At 35.5% G+C, this 14,586-nt stretch overlaps 1 protein-coding gene across 25 annotated transcripts in view; it reads right to left on the minus strand.

Moving 5' to 3' along the window:
• DLG2 (discs large MAGUK scaffold protein 2) overlaps positions 1 to 14,586 on the minus strand; it is a 2,060,086-nt gene that overhangs the window by 481,534 nt on the left and 1,563,966 nt on the right. For all 25 annotated transcript variants that reach the window (XM_086678450.1, XM_086678461.1, XM_086678456.1 and 22 more), the window contains 2 exons: positions 3,141 to 3,285; positions 749 to 887 (listed from right to left, as the gene is read on the minus strand). In XM_086678450.1, coding sequence (XP_086534576.1) covers positions 749 to 887; positions 3,141 to 3,285 — 284 coding nt within the window. The remainder of the gene's footprint in view (positions 1 to 748; positions 888 to 3,140; positions 3,286 to 14,586) is intronic.

The raw sequence follows: 14,586 nt of genomic DNA on the forward strand, positions 1-14,586 counted from the left end.
TAAAAACATTTAAAGATAAAAAAATGTACATTTATTACTATTTACCCACTTATTAATTTGGTGACCTATTAATTATCTAATATTTATTGAATACTTAAAGACGACAATTAAATCAACCAAGTTGGTCTACTCTGTGAACTGTCACACCCAACTTTTTCAGAGGCATGCTGCCTAAACTTAGTTTTATCCCATGGCATTAGCAATGCCTAACAGCATTGCTGATAGCTCTGAGAGCTCTTATGCTTTAGGGACTTGCAGGTGACTTTGCTCCTTTTCTTTCTATGTGTGGCTATTGCACTAAAGGAAAGGTTGACCCTCTTTCCAATTCCACTGAAATGTGAGTATCCAGTGGCATCAAAAACATGGAATTTAGAGTTAAAAGACCAAGTTTCCTTTTTTTTTTTTTTGAACTGCAACAACACCTTTTCTCAAGTAACAATACTTATCTTACAAAATGGCTGTCAAGCTGAAATGACATCATGTGTGAGAATGTTAATAAATTGCAAAGTGATGAATAAGTGTATATAACTAATTCTTACAAAGAACTTGTAGTTTTGATTCCTATTGGAGGACAATGTCAAATGTTTACAAGAATTTGCACATTTCCACTGGAGACAAGTCTATAATACGGTTGAATAGTGCTCAGAAAATTTACTTAGCCCCCAAAGCTATGGCTGACATGTTAGGCAAATGCAGTTTTCTTTCTGGTAATGATCACAAACCCAATTAACCAATAAGCATATCTGACCTGGTGTAATCATCTTCAACAAGCATGTGCTTTGGAATCGGTGAGTACCTTCCTGGAGAGATGGGCGGCAGGGAAGTTTTATATTCTAAAGTTCCATTGTTGCCAGAAAGTAGATGGTTTTCCATCGGTGGAGAATAAGCTAAGGGGTGAAAAAAAATAAAAGAGAAAAAACCTGTTATGTGGGTGATTCAATGTGTCATGCTACAGTTCTGCTAAAAATAGGAAAATTTTGCTACATGCAGAGGATTTTCTTGTCTCCCAAGAGGGAGGAGTTACTGTTTGTTTGCATTTAATATGCACAAGCCCATGGTGACCTTTAAGACTGGAAAGATGTAATAACATTCATTTCTATAAACCCAGTTCATATAATTTTAGGTGAAGAGAAGAATTGGAGGAGAGAGCCAGAACACACATTTTCATAAGGATGATTAATTTTCTATTGAAATAAAAATGTTAGCTTTCTAATTGCAGAGCATTCTTTTCACATAATTAATATCCAATCATCAAATCTAGAAGGCTCCTCGGAGGAAGTTCTTGCATAAGACCTTAATTCTCAGATATGCTGTGCTCCCTTCCCAGAAAAGCCAAGAACTCTGGCCTTTATTTTCTATTCCTCCACAGTAATTCATTTCCCTTCTGAATGACTGAAAACGCCTTCTGGATGGGTCTTTTGCCTCCCATTCCTCTCTAGAAATCCATTTTATACATTTAGAAACACAGCTCTGATAATGTTTAAGTACTCTCCATTGCCACTATTGTATTAAATATAAATGCTTGCTTTTGTCAGTCTTACAAGATTGATCCATTTTAATATCCCACTTACACATATCCTACAGTTCTCAAACAAAGGCTAGTTTTTACAACATATGTACTTTTATCAGTAATCCACAATTTCTGTCTCCTAACACATCTCTGATTTTGAAATTTAATCCATTCTTTAAGATACAATTTAAATGCCACCCTTTGCATAAAGCATTTTATGATCCTTCCAAAGACAGGTGATATCCTCTTCCTTTGAGGACCCAAAGTCCTTTATTTTTAACATTCATATGGCATGTACATCCCTCTTATATTGCCAAATATTTCTACTCTTCATATGTTTGAATTAGCCATCCTTCCAATGAAGGCCATGATTGCATCTCCTTTGTATCCCACATATTACATTGCAAGGTGTCTTACACTATTAAAGTTACTCAATATATTTATTTTTTTAAATTGAATAGCAAAGTTTTGTTTTATCGCTTTCACCTCTTTTACATTGACCTTACATTCCCTTCATGAAGCAGCTCAAAGTCTCAAGGCTGAGTTTTCTAAATTCATCCAGTTTGAAAACCTTTGAAAGTTAAAATTCTTTCATATCCTAAGGTAAGGCTGATCTCAGTTTACTGCATGCTTGAGAAAAAGACATATTTGGGGGGTAAGTCATTTTTGAATCATCGTTAAGAAAAGCAACAGCTAACATAATGGGCAGGTAACAAAATTATTCAGCCTTTAAATTTCTCTCAAGAGAAACATATAAATCTAAGAGAGGTTAAATGAGTTGCTAAGACCATAGTACTAATTAATGCCAGGTCCTGAAGATATTCTGTGTTTCCAAATCTCACGACTGGTTTCTCAACATTCCAGAATGAGCAAGCTTACTGATGTTGATAAAACCGTTTCTTAGACTCACATCAAAAAAATAAATTGCTTCTAAATCTAGTCTCCAAAGACAGCACCTTAGATAAGGTTCTAACTGACTTTTAAGAAGTGAAGAAAACTTGGGGCTTATGTAGCAGTGGACTTTATTAGGATTCAACACAGCATCTCATAGTGAGTTGTTGCCCTAGAAAACCCCACCCACAATCCATCTCTACTGCCAGAGTGACTAAGAGTTTTCCCTGGCTTCCCTGCCAATGTAATATATTCAGGTAAAGGTAAGAGCCATGATGATGTTGACAGAGGGTCATAATTCCACCATTCAAGTGCAAGATCCTCTCCCCAGGAAGGAGCACAGTGCTATCTTGTGTCTATTTTGCCAGTCTCTCTTTCCTGCTTTGCTACTTTATAGATTTCAACTAGGAAGGGGGAATGCTATGGCCTGAGAGCTATCATGCTTTAGGGCCTTGAGAAATAACCTTTAAAAATGTGTTGTTACTATTGTTATCACACTATCCACCACATATACCATAAGCCTTTCTTAAATGGTGGGCTTCCTAACCCACTAGGGAGTCCTACCTTCAAAACACTAGTTAAGGCCTTGTAAGGCAACCCAGGGAGTAAAACACAGCATCCCTCAGAACTATTTCCACAAGCTAAACAAGAGTGAAGATGCAAGCAGAGGAATTTGCCAAGTTTTGCAGAATTTTAATTCTATAAACTTGGCAAAAGTGACAGTGAGTGTGGTGCTTACAGTGAGTAATGTCAGGTGGACCATAAGGATCAGTCATATAAATGGTGGTGGGTTTGCCAACTTTTAGATAAACGACATCAGATGTGTTCTTCAATATTGCTACCGCCTCTTCATGAGTCACTTCTTCTAAACTGTAGTTGTTCACCTGAAAGGAAAATAATATTCAATAGTAGAGTCAAACCTATGCAGGTGAAAAGAAATAGTTAGGCAAAAAGATACGTAGAGTTATGACCTTATTTGAAGATTAAATTGCAATCATTATAAGACAGTATCTACATTAAACTTTGATAGAAAAGATGGATTAGTGGCATTAGCCAAAGCAGATAAGGTACAATTGTTGATGTCAAAAAAAAAACGAAGTTGCTTCTGTCTTTTTCTATGAGAAAGGAATGTATCATAATGGAAATAAGAATACTATATATAGAGAAAAGAAAAGAGGAGTCAAATGTCTCTCTTCTTATGCTATAGTTTTTCCAATTACAAAAGTAATACATACTTATTGAACTAAAAAAAAAAGTAACAATTAACCAAAGTCTCCTTATTTGGGGTATGTTTTTTTAAATAATTGTGACCATATTGTACATATTGTTTTGGAACCTGCTTTTTAAATATAGACTGACCATTGGTCCATATTATAGATGTACTTCCACAACATGCCTTTGTTTCTATACAGCATTGTGTTGTATAGCGGTAACATAATGCTTTAACCAATCTTACTAAAACATGTTCAGTTTGCTTCTAATCTTTTTCTACTATAAATAATGTTGCAGTAAAACTTTTTTTTCTATTTTTGTGCACAACATTGATGATTTATTCAGGATAAATCATACAAGTGGAATTGTTGGACCAAACTGTAATATTCATATAGTTTCATTACATTATATAATATTATATTAACATAACATTCATTACAGTGGATCTCTGCAGCACTTCTCTTAAATGGTGTAAAAATATTTATGAAATATTTTAAATACCTAGTATTTAAATATCTTATTTGGCTACTATTTTTTAATCAGGAGATTAGTTAATTTCTGCTGAAATGATGCAGATTAAACTAAAAATGCCAAAGAACATTAGATTGGATCCCTTACATATTCTCTGTACTATTTAATTAGCATGTTAGTCATAGAATGCCTTACAATATTGCATTTGTTTTCTTTTTGCCTTATGTTGTCATATAAATTCAATGTGCCAATTCTTTTTTTTTTTTTTTAATTTAAATCCAAGGTAGTTAACATGTAGTGTAATAACGATTTCGGGAATACAATTTAGTGATTCATCATTTACATATAACACTCAGTGCTCATCCCAACAAGGGTTGTCCTTAATGCCCCTTCCCCATTTAGCCAATCCCTCCAACCAACACCCCTCCAGCAACCTTCAGTTTGTTCTCTATATTTAAGAGTCTTTTATGGTTTATCTCCCTCTCTGTTTTTATATTATTTTCACTTCCCTTCCCTTGTTTCATCTGTTTTGTATCTTAAATTCCTCATATGAGTAAAATCATATGACATTTGTCTTTCTCTGACTGGTTATATCACTTAGCCTCTAGTTCTATCCATGTTGTTGTAAATTCTATATGCCAATAAATTCTTGATGGTGTAGCCCATCAGGGACCCCAGGACTGGAGGGAACTGAACTTGATTGATGTGTATGAATACTAACCATGAATTCTCCATTAAGCTATAAGCTTTTTCACTGGTTCCTATAGTTCTCTTCTCGACAAATGACATTCTCTTCAATCCTTTTGTATTTCTACTTGTCTATCCCTTTTTCATCCATTGGTCAAATGCATACCTATAATATGTCAATCATGGTTCTACACATTAGAGATGTAGTAATGAATATTAAGAATGAAAATCCTAATCATAGCACTTATATACTCTGTATTAAACATGAGGCACTATTCCAAATTATTTACACATATGAATACAATCAAACCTCACAACAACCTGTGTGGTAGCTATTATAATTTCTTTTCATTTTACAGATTAAAAAAGCATGTATCCAAGAGGTTAAGAAGCTTGGGCCAAAGCCATTGATCTAATGACCAATTAGATCATGGTAGATAGTGGTAGAAGCAGATTAAAAGCCAAGCAGTTTGGATCCAGAGGCCAGGCTTTTAACCATTCATCGCTATTACTCTCCCAGATAGATAAGGTCCCCAGCTACCTAGAATCTCATATTCTAGTAAGACACAGTTCAAACTTCAAGCATGTTTACTGAGAATGACTTTGCATGTAGACTCTTAGACTACCAGAGTAGTCTTTACGCCAGAAGGTAGAAGTTGAGCAAAGGGTGGAGGTGAGAAGTGGGGATAATAGTGGTTTACAATAGTGGGATTTTAGACTCACTATTTGGTGACTATAAAGAGTTGGAACATTTACACAGATTTTAGTCATGGAACAGGTGGTATGATCCTGGCAACAGAACACAGTGGTTAAGAGCATATGCATTTGAGTCATGCAGACCAGGATCTGAGTCCTGGTCCTGGCTTTGACTGGCTGTGTGACTTTGGACAAGTTACTTAACCTTATTAGCCTTAGTTTTTGACATCTATAAAATAGGTATGATCATAACTGTTGCCTCAAAGGGTTATTTATTTAAATGTATTGACCTATGTAAAATGGTAGGAACATTAAAATGCTTATTAATGTTAGCTATTATTTCTATTACTATTACTATTGTCATCATACATCTCTCTTCTCAGGAAACAGGAACTCTTGGTTGAAATTTTTGCTGAGCATTTTCCTGTAAACATCTGTGAACTGATGAGTTTAATTAGGGGACTGTTGATGAGGCCTCTGTGCGGTCTTTTTAAAAATTCAGAATAGTACAGGATCTGGACCAAAAAGTGCTCTTTTGTGCTGAAGTCTTCAAAATGTTTTTCATGAAAGTGGGTTTATTTGGGTTAATTATGTGTGTGCATTATCCTATGAACTCTCAAGATAAAGGGCCTACAGCTGGAGCTGATTGTACTCAGAGAAGGGACATTATACTGATTGGCTAGTTGCTCCTGTCATTGTTTTTTATTGTCTTTTTTCTTTTTTTCTTTTGCATCAAGTATCTGCTTATAATGGTGAACACTGAACAACTGGCCTGATTTCAGAAAAAAAAAATATGTGCATTTGAATGCAGTGTTTCTGTGGGTACACTAGACAGAAAGGGACATGTGTACAGCCTGGCTGTATGTATGCAACAGGACAAGGACTGAGACCAAGCAGAGAGGCTGGAGGTGAGAGGACTCACTTCCTCTAAAAGAAAAGGGAGGACTCAATATGACCACGATGCAGAGAAAAAGGAGGGCAAACTAGCTAAAGAAAGAGGTGACAAAAAACTTGCAAGAGAGCATGGTCAGTGTTGCAGGAATCAAACATAGGTATGTGATGGTACAAAGGTAGGAGGCGTGGGGCAGGAGAGGGGTCACAAAGAGGAATGGGCAATGTACAGACGGTGAGATGCTGACTTTTCCATATTTATTCAGGAATACCAGCATGGTGTTCCTAGGAGGAAGTAGGAGGTGGATCCACACATTATCATAAACAAAGTACAAGGAAATGTCGGAACTCTAGAAACACTGTAAAAAAAAAAATCACAAACTCCAAAGTTCACTTTTGAAAAAGGGGACAAAATTGCTGGTCATTAGATAAGAGAGACATTGCAAGGAGCAATGAGTAATGGATTGAATTGTTGAATCACAATATTGAACATCTGAAACCAATGCTGTATGTTAACTATACTGGAATTAAAATAAAAACAACTTAATAAAATTAAAAAGATAAAAACTAAATTTAAAAAGGAGACTAATCTAATGTGCTAATGTCAACAATATGAAAATAAATATGCATAAAGACTAAAATCTCTGTAGTACATTGCAATTCACTGTTATAATAAAATTTATTTTTAAAATAGTACTATGAATAAATAGGAAACAATAATAGCTATCTTTGGAAAATATTTTCTTATTTTTTCATCTTTTCAGTAAGATCATGCATTAGTTTTGGTTCGAATCAAATTAACTCTATACTTTATTTATTTATTTATTTATTTATTTATTTATGTTTTTATTTTATTTTTGAGAAATAGACAGAGTGTGAGTAGGGGAGGGGCAGAGAGAGAGAAGGCTCCAGGCTCCAAGCTGCTGGCACAGAGCCTGATGTGGGGCTCAAACTCATTAACCGTGAGATCATGCCCTGAGCTGAAGTCGAACTCTTAACCTACTGAGCCACCCAGGTGCCCAAAATTAACTCTATATTTTCAGTGAACAACAAAAAAAGCTTCAAATAAGAACAGAAACAAAGTACACTGGTTTCATTATGAAGCACACATAACAAGATCTCATGAGTGTTAAAACAAATTGGAATAGAAAAGAAGGAAGTTGGTTTCTCATGCCCAGTGAATTGAAATGAATTTAAGAATAGCCATATTTTAAACCTAGAGGTTTCTAGAAATGAAGGTAATTTGGCATAATGAGAGTGAATTTTAAATGTAGCATAACATCTAGTTTTAATCCCTAGATGCATGAATTTTGGTCAGTTAACATATTTATTGAGCCTTCATTTTCTTATATGCAAAATGGGGATAATACTAATTCATTTGTTGATTTACTTGCATTTTGGAGAAAGAAGGGATACTATGATTGGGAAAATACACTGTGTAAGATAAAGCAGTATACAATCATCAAACATCACAATCATACACAGTGCTTTTGCTAACCCTGCTGCTGAAAATAGTTTCTTCGTGTTCAGGGCTCCTTGTGTGAAAATCATCACCCCCTACCTTCTACAACACTTACTTTTGCAATGCCTCTTCCCTGCTTAAGACTAATCTTCTCAAGGGCAATGATTAGCTTGTTCTTCTTCTTATTATTATTTGTTACACAATGTGACAGCAGTTTCAGGTGTACAACATAGTGATTCAACAGGTTTCTACACTATGCTTTGCTCACCACAAGTGTAGCTACCATCTGTCACCATGCAACACACTTACTGCAACACAATTACAGTATCATTGACTATATTCTCTATGGTATACCTTTTATTCCCCTAACTTATTCACTCCATAATGGAAGCCTGTATCTCCCACTCTCCTGCACAGATTTTGCTTATCCCCCATCTCTCTAATTAGAGTGTTTTTGTCTTTGTACTCCCCAACTGATGCACTATAAATAATGGGCACTTAATAAATGTTGAAACAATTAGCTAAGTTAAAAATAACAATGTGGTATTCGAAAGGAAGAGCTATCACAATTGCCTATTTTATAGGAAGAATGAAGCATTCATATTGAGTTTTATTTATTTATTTTTGAAGTAGGCTCTATGCCCAGCATGGAGCCCAAGTCAGGACCTGCACCGACAACCCTGAGGTCAGGACCCGAGCTGAGAACAAGAGTCAGACACTTAACTGACCCCAGGCACCCCAAGTTTCTATTTTACACTTGTGTTGAGTCAGAGAGGAAAGGGTAAGAAAAGAAGGTCATTCAACAAACAGCACATATTTATGGGACACTCACTCTGTGGCAGGTATGAGACATAAGGATGAAAGCCGGTACAGAATGTGAACACTGGGTCACATCACATTATAAGGGACACAAGCTCCAGCAGTGTTAATTTCTTCCTCCTCCATAATTGTTGATGCATTGCTTAACTTTTTATTCCGTATATAGACAGAACAAGCAACAATGATGTTTTGACTGACTCCAGCTTCCTCTACAGCAGTAATCACCAAAATGAAGAGTATGATATGAACCCCAAGGCAACCCACTGGATACATGAAGAAGTATCTGAACTTCTATTAATATTTATCACACTGATTTTCATCTTTCTATTTTTATGTACATTTTAAAATGTGCATCATGTATTAGCAGTGTGATATATGTGTGCAATTTGAAGTAGAGAAATATACATATATTAGAGGCAACTTTTTGTGTTTTACTGATGGAATGTGCTATTAAAATAATTTTAAAACTATTGCTCTGTAGTAGGTACCAATATATGTTACCTAGAGAGCAAATTCTATAAACAGTTATTAAACCAAATATAAGCAAAATAAATAAAAAATAATATAATGGCTTTAATACTTACGTAAAATAGGTCACTACATTTGCAGTGAATTGTTACTTTATTACATTTGAGAAAAGTTAGAACACAGTCCAAGAAATAATTCTCCAGATTGTTTCTCCTGGTGTTTCAGAAAGTACCCTAACTGCAGAGGACAAAATTTGAAGTGTGAACTATTTCTAAATGCCTTTTAGTCCATTGTTGGAAAATTCTAAATGATGCTGTACCTACCAGCTTGACAGAATGAGTGTTACCACCAAAGTCACTCTCGGGAGAAGCACTGGAACAGCAGCAGAGCAGGCTAGAATGTGAAGAGGATCAAGGAAGGACTGTGGTACTTAACCTGGCTATACCCTGGAATCACAGGGAAAACTTAAAAAAAATAAATAAAATGAAGTACAGCGCCTACCTCGGAGATTCTGATTTGATTATGCAGGGTTGACTGAGGCCTGGGCCTCCATAGTGATCTTAGCATGAGATTCAAATATGAAAGCAAGATTAAAAACCAGAAGGGCTGACTAAACTTTTGGAAGGAATGTGGCTTTGGGACATCGAAATCTAGGTCTGAATCTGATTTCCCAATTTATTAGTTATGTCATATTGGGAATCCCTTTGTCATTTCTGAGCTCCAAATTTCTCTTCTGGAAAATAAGAATAACAGAAATGACTGCCCTATCCATCTCTTAGGTGTTAGAGGGAGGGCTGTGTGGGTGCTGCAGGTGAAAGGCTCTTTCGTGTGCCGGTGGCAGGAAAGAGCCACATGGAGAGACTGTTACAGGTCTTTGTTCTTATCTAAGGTTCATCTTACAAATGAAAGTGTTTTAAAATCCTGTTCATTATTCAGAAATTTCTACATATTGCGGCATCTGGGTGGCTCAGTTCGTTGAGTGAGCACCCAAATCTTGAGTTCTGCTCAGGTAATGATCCTAGGATCATGGGATTAAGCCCTACCTCAGACTCTGAACTGAGCATGGACCCTGCTTGGGATTCTCTCTCTCTCTCTCTCTCTGCCCATCTCCATTAGTGATCTCTCTCTCTCTAAAAAAATAAATAAATAAAAATTCTACATATTTGCATTGTCTTCAAGATGATTTTCTTATTAATATTTGGGTGAAACTAGGTGATTTTGTGAATCACCAAAAAGAATAATTAAATCGTTCAGAAAATTGTATTGTTTCCACTCACATTCTCTAAATTCACTCAATGTCCTTACATAGGATATTAATTTTGAAATAAGAATAAGATGTGCTCACACACAGCACATCCAGAGTGTACTCTATTGAACACTACTAGCTCTAAGTGTTCCATGAACTTCATTTGAAGAAAAGGGTTCCCTAATAAAATAGGTTGGAAAATTATAGTGTTCAAGTGAAGTTAGTTCCTTGACTATAGGACTTCACCAACCTTTCAATGTACTTAAGTTCATTGAGAATATGTAAGAGAGGTGAGATACAGGTTGTAGAATTCCCCAAACTTATGTGACCACTGATCCTTTTTGTGGGACAAGGTAATGAGATCAATATTTAAAAGACATTAGGAAACACTGATCCAAGGCACTGCTGCCATGGTATAGAGGCCAAAACAGAAGCACAAAGATGTACGTGACTTGTCCAAGGTCAATTGGGTCAGTTAATTCTAGCTGCCTGGGACTTGAATTCAATTATCCTGTCTCTGAGTCCACTGTCTTTCCACTTGACTTCAGTGCCTCTGTTACTTTTGCCTTGTCTACAGCTTCCCTTTAAGGAAAGAAAACATAGACTTATTCTCTGCAATAAAGTAAAAGTTCTCGGACTGACAACTTTTTTTTCTTTGTATGTCAAGCAAAGGTTATGGAAACAAGTTACTAAGACTATATATAAAGTTTCAATCACTGTGTGATGAGGGTTTTGATAATTAACAGCTCACGTTATACCTGTAAAGAAGAGTCAGATGACCCTGGATTCGAAGTTTCTGGTATCGTGTAGAAAAACAATGAAGATGATCACATTTCTGTAATAAATGTGGCCCTATGCATCATATTGATAGAGCTTAATAAAAACCAGTGTGCATAAATATGTGAATGAATTTAAAAATTATCAATACTGTTAATCTCTGACCATTCATTCCAAGAAATAAAGGCCAACAGCTAATCTATTTAGTCTACAATTACAACACTAAACTACAGGTACAATCAGTAAAAATCAGATGTCATTGTCATTTAACAAAATAAAAAACAAAATCTAGTGAATGATAATAAGGGCCAAGCAGCAAGGGAATTTAAAAAAATATATTATTTTGATAAAGGGAACATACACCATTCCGGGTGTCCCATGAAACATCAGAGGCCTGACATTAAAAAAAGTCATTTTACTTGGGTACTTGGGTGCTTGAGTGGCTCAGTCAGTTAAGCATGTGGCTTTGGCTCAGGTCATGATCTCACAGTTTGTGAGTTTGGGCTCCCCTTCAGATGAGCTCGAGGCCCACTTTGGGTGAGCTCCACTTCTCTTTCTCCCTCTCTTCCCTCTGCCTCTCCCTCACTTGCACTCAAAAAATAAAAAGTCATCTTACTTGAAACACTAAAAGTCGTATTGCAAAGGTGATAAGCAGGGTAATTTTTTCTTTATAGTAGAATAAATGTAAAGGTCAGACGTGACAGGGACACCTGGGTGGCTCAGGAGATCAACTTTGGCTCAGGTCATGATCTTGTGATTCCTGGGTTCAAACCCCATGTCAAGCTCTGGGCTGATAGCTCAGAGCCTGAAGCCTCCCTCTGGTTCTGTGTCTCCCTCTTTCTGCCCCTCCCCCGCTTACACTCTGTCTCTGTCACAAAAATAAATGAACATTAAAAAAATAATTAAAAAACAAAGGTCAGATGCTACAATATTGTCTGTGGTTTTCAAAGTGGGGCGATAACATTCTGAGGAATTAAAAGTTTTGTTAAAAGGGTAATCTATTTATTGAAGATAAATGGATATGTGGTAAAATTTAGTGCAAAGTGAGAGAAACTGTGTAAAGCATCTTAAAAGACTGAGTGAGGGAGAAGTGGCAAGACCTAACTTTTCAAACAAATACAGAAGAGGAATTCGTCTTTACCTTTCTGTCTCCAAGGGACAGAGCTATGAATAAAACAAGAAATGCACAGAGAAATGTATTGTGATATAATTTTAAGAAAAGAAAATCTAATGATGGCTGGTATTTAATGGATAGCTTCCAAAAAGCATTAAGTTCTCAACTCTTCATCTGTTCTAGCAGAGGTGAGGGACTACTTCGCATCTCCATTTTGTAGCTTCTGATGTACCAAATGAGTTGGAATAAGATAACATCTAAGACAAACACTTTTCAATTCTGACATATATGAAGTACTTAAGGGGGAAAAAAGTACCCACCATTGATGGTATGAGGAAATTCATGGAATTTCACTTTAGACCAGTTTGCTTACAGAACTATGAATGAATAACATACAGGGGAAGTTTTCCTAAGAAGTGAGAGGAGGGAGTGGTGCAAATTGCTTTACAAAGAATATCTATTTATAGAAAAATATACAGAGTGTGGTACAGCTGGTAAATCATGGAATCCAAATTATTTGTACTTCCTTTGGGGGAGGAGAGTGGAAAAGGACAAAGGTAAAGATGATACGAATGTAGGTAATAAAGAGAAAAGGTGGTGGAAAGGATTGACAGAAGGAGAGCATTAATAAATATTTTTGGGTTGAAGCAAGATAATTGGTCCTTTGGGAGCACTTCTGGGATTTTTTTTTATTCTTTTCCTCAGCATTATTTTTCTTTCAGAATATTATAAAATGAATCATTTTCTTTCATTTCTAGATTCTGTTTTGCAGTTGCCTTGGAAGTACTAGTTATGTTTTCCTTACATAAGAGAGGAGAGGCCTATTATTGTTGAAAGTTCATTTTTTAAAAAAAATATGCTTTAAAACTCAAAATAGTTAAAGATTATGTCTCAGCTATTTTTGAAATCATTATATGTATGATGAATATCAAGAAAATGGTAATGGAAAAATAGCATGGTGCCTGGAAAATCCTTTGTCAGAATTATTTAGACTTTGAGGGTTTTTTTGTTTTTTAAGAATTTTAAAGTAAAGCTAGACATTTAAACAGAACTTCAGGAAATCAGCACACAGCATCTAGCATGATATTATCATAGCAGCAGCTGAAGAAATACCGAAAGAGTTGTCTACAACCAAACTCTTACAGAATAATGAGTCTAAGGTCAAATGTGTCATTAATGAGTCATTAATTTAGAATGAAACTGTTCTCTCCATTTCTCAAAGTTAGTGCTGTATAAAAGATGGATATCGTGGCTTATTTTATTCATGAGTCAATAAACAATAAAGTATATTCTTGAGAGAAGTTGTTAGGTCTTATACCTCGAAAATACTTTTCTGGTTCAGAAGATATAACATCATAAAAAATAACTTTTACATTAAAGGCAAAAACAAAAACAAGAATAAAACAAAACAAAAAAAAAATCTAACAACCAGCAAACCAAAAAATGCAGAATGTCTCAAGAATAAAAATAGTAGTTCTACTGTACAGCATAGTGGCTACTGCTAAACAATAATGTATTCCATACTTAAAATTTCCCAAGAGGGTAGATCTTACATTAATTGTTCTCACCACATACAAGCACAAAAGAATAATAGTAGGAGTGAAAAAAAGCTTTGAGAAATGGTGAATATATTTATGGCCTTGATAATGATGATGGTTTCTTGGGTATGTAATTAACACCCAAATTCATGGACCTGTATACAGTAAGTATGTAAAGCTTTTTATATGTCAGCCATACAACAATAGCAACAAAAAGGTTTAAAAAAAAGAAAATGATAGCGACCAGGTAGTAAAGAAGCCAAAACTCCTAGCTGCAACTTTGAAGTCATTAATGCCACATTTTTTGCCCATCCACTTTGCCCATACATTTTCTCCTTCCTATGTTCCTTCCTATGTAGTGGCTATTGCCTGGGACGTGGTAAAGTATTCAACATATTACTTGTTAAATAAAGGAATTAATGAATGACTGAATGAAAGATAAAAAAAAGGAAGGAAAGAATTGACTGACAAATTCTAGAAAACAAATCACAGCCCATGCTTGGTGGTGACAAGCCAGAGTGCCTGGATTTGAAATCCAGTTCTGTCCATTGTTAACTATATGACCATGGACAAGTTAAGGAACATCTCCATACCTCAGTTCCTTTTTGTTTAAATAGAATAGGTTGCTGTGATAAACATATATTACAAAAAATGACTTTTAAAGACATGGTACATGCCAAATAAATACTAGTTATCAAGATTATTATAAAGGTCTTATTCAGAAAATTCAACACCAAGGTCACTGACAACTACGAAACTAGACAAATGGGGCTAAAGACAAGCTGTCTAAAGCCCAGGGAAGTG

Source organism: Puma concolor, chromosome D1 (genome assembly GCF_028749965.1).
Source record: "Puma concolor isolate L17-30 chromosome D1, mPumCon1.1.hap2, whole genome shotgun sequence".
Taxonomy (NCBI): domain Eukaryota; kingdom Metazoa; phylum Chordata; class Mammalia; order Carnivora; family Felidae; genus Puma; species Puma concolor.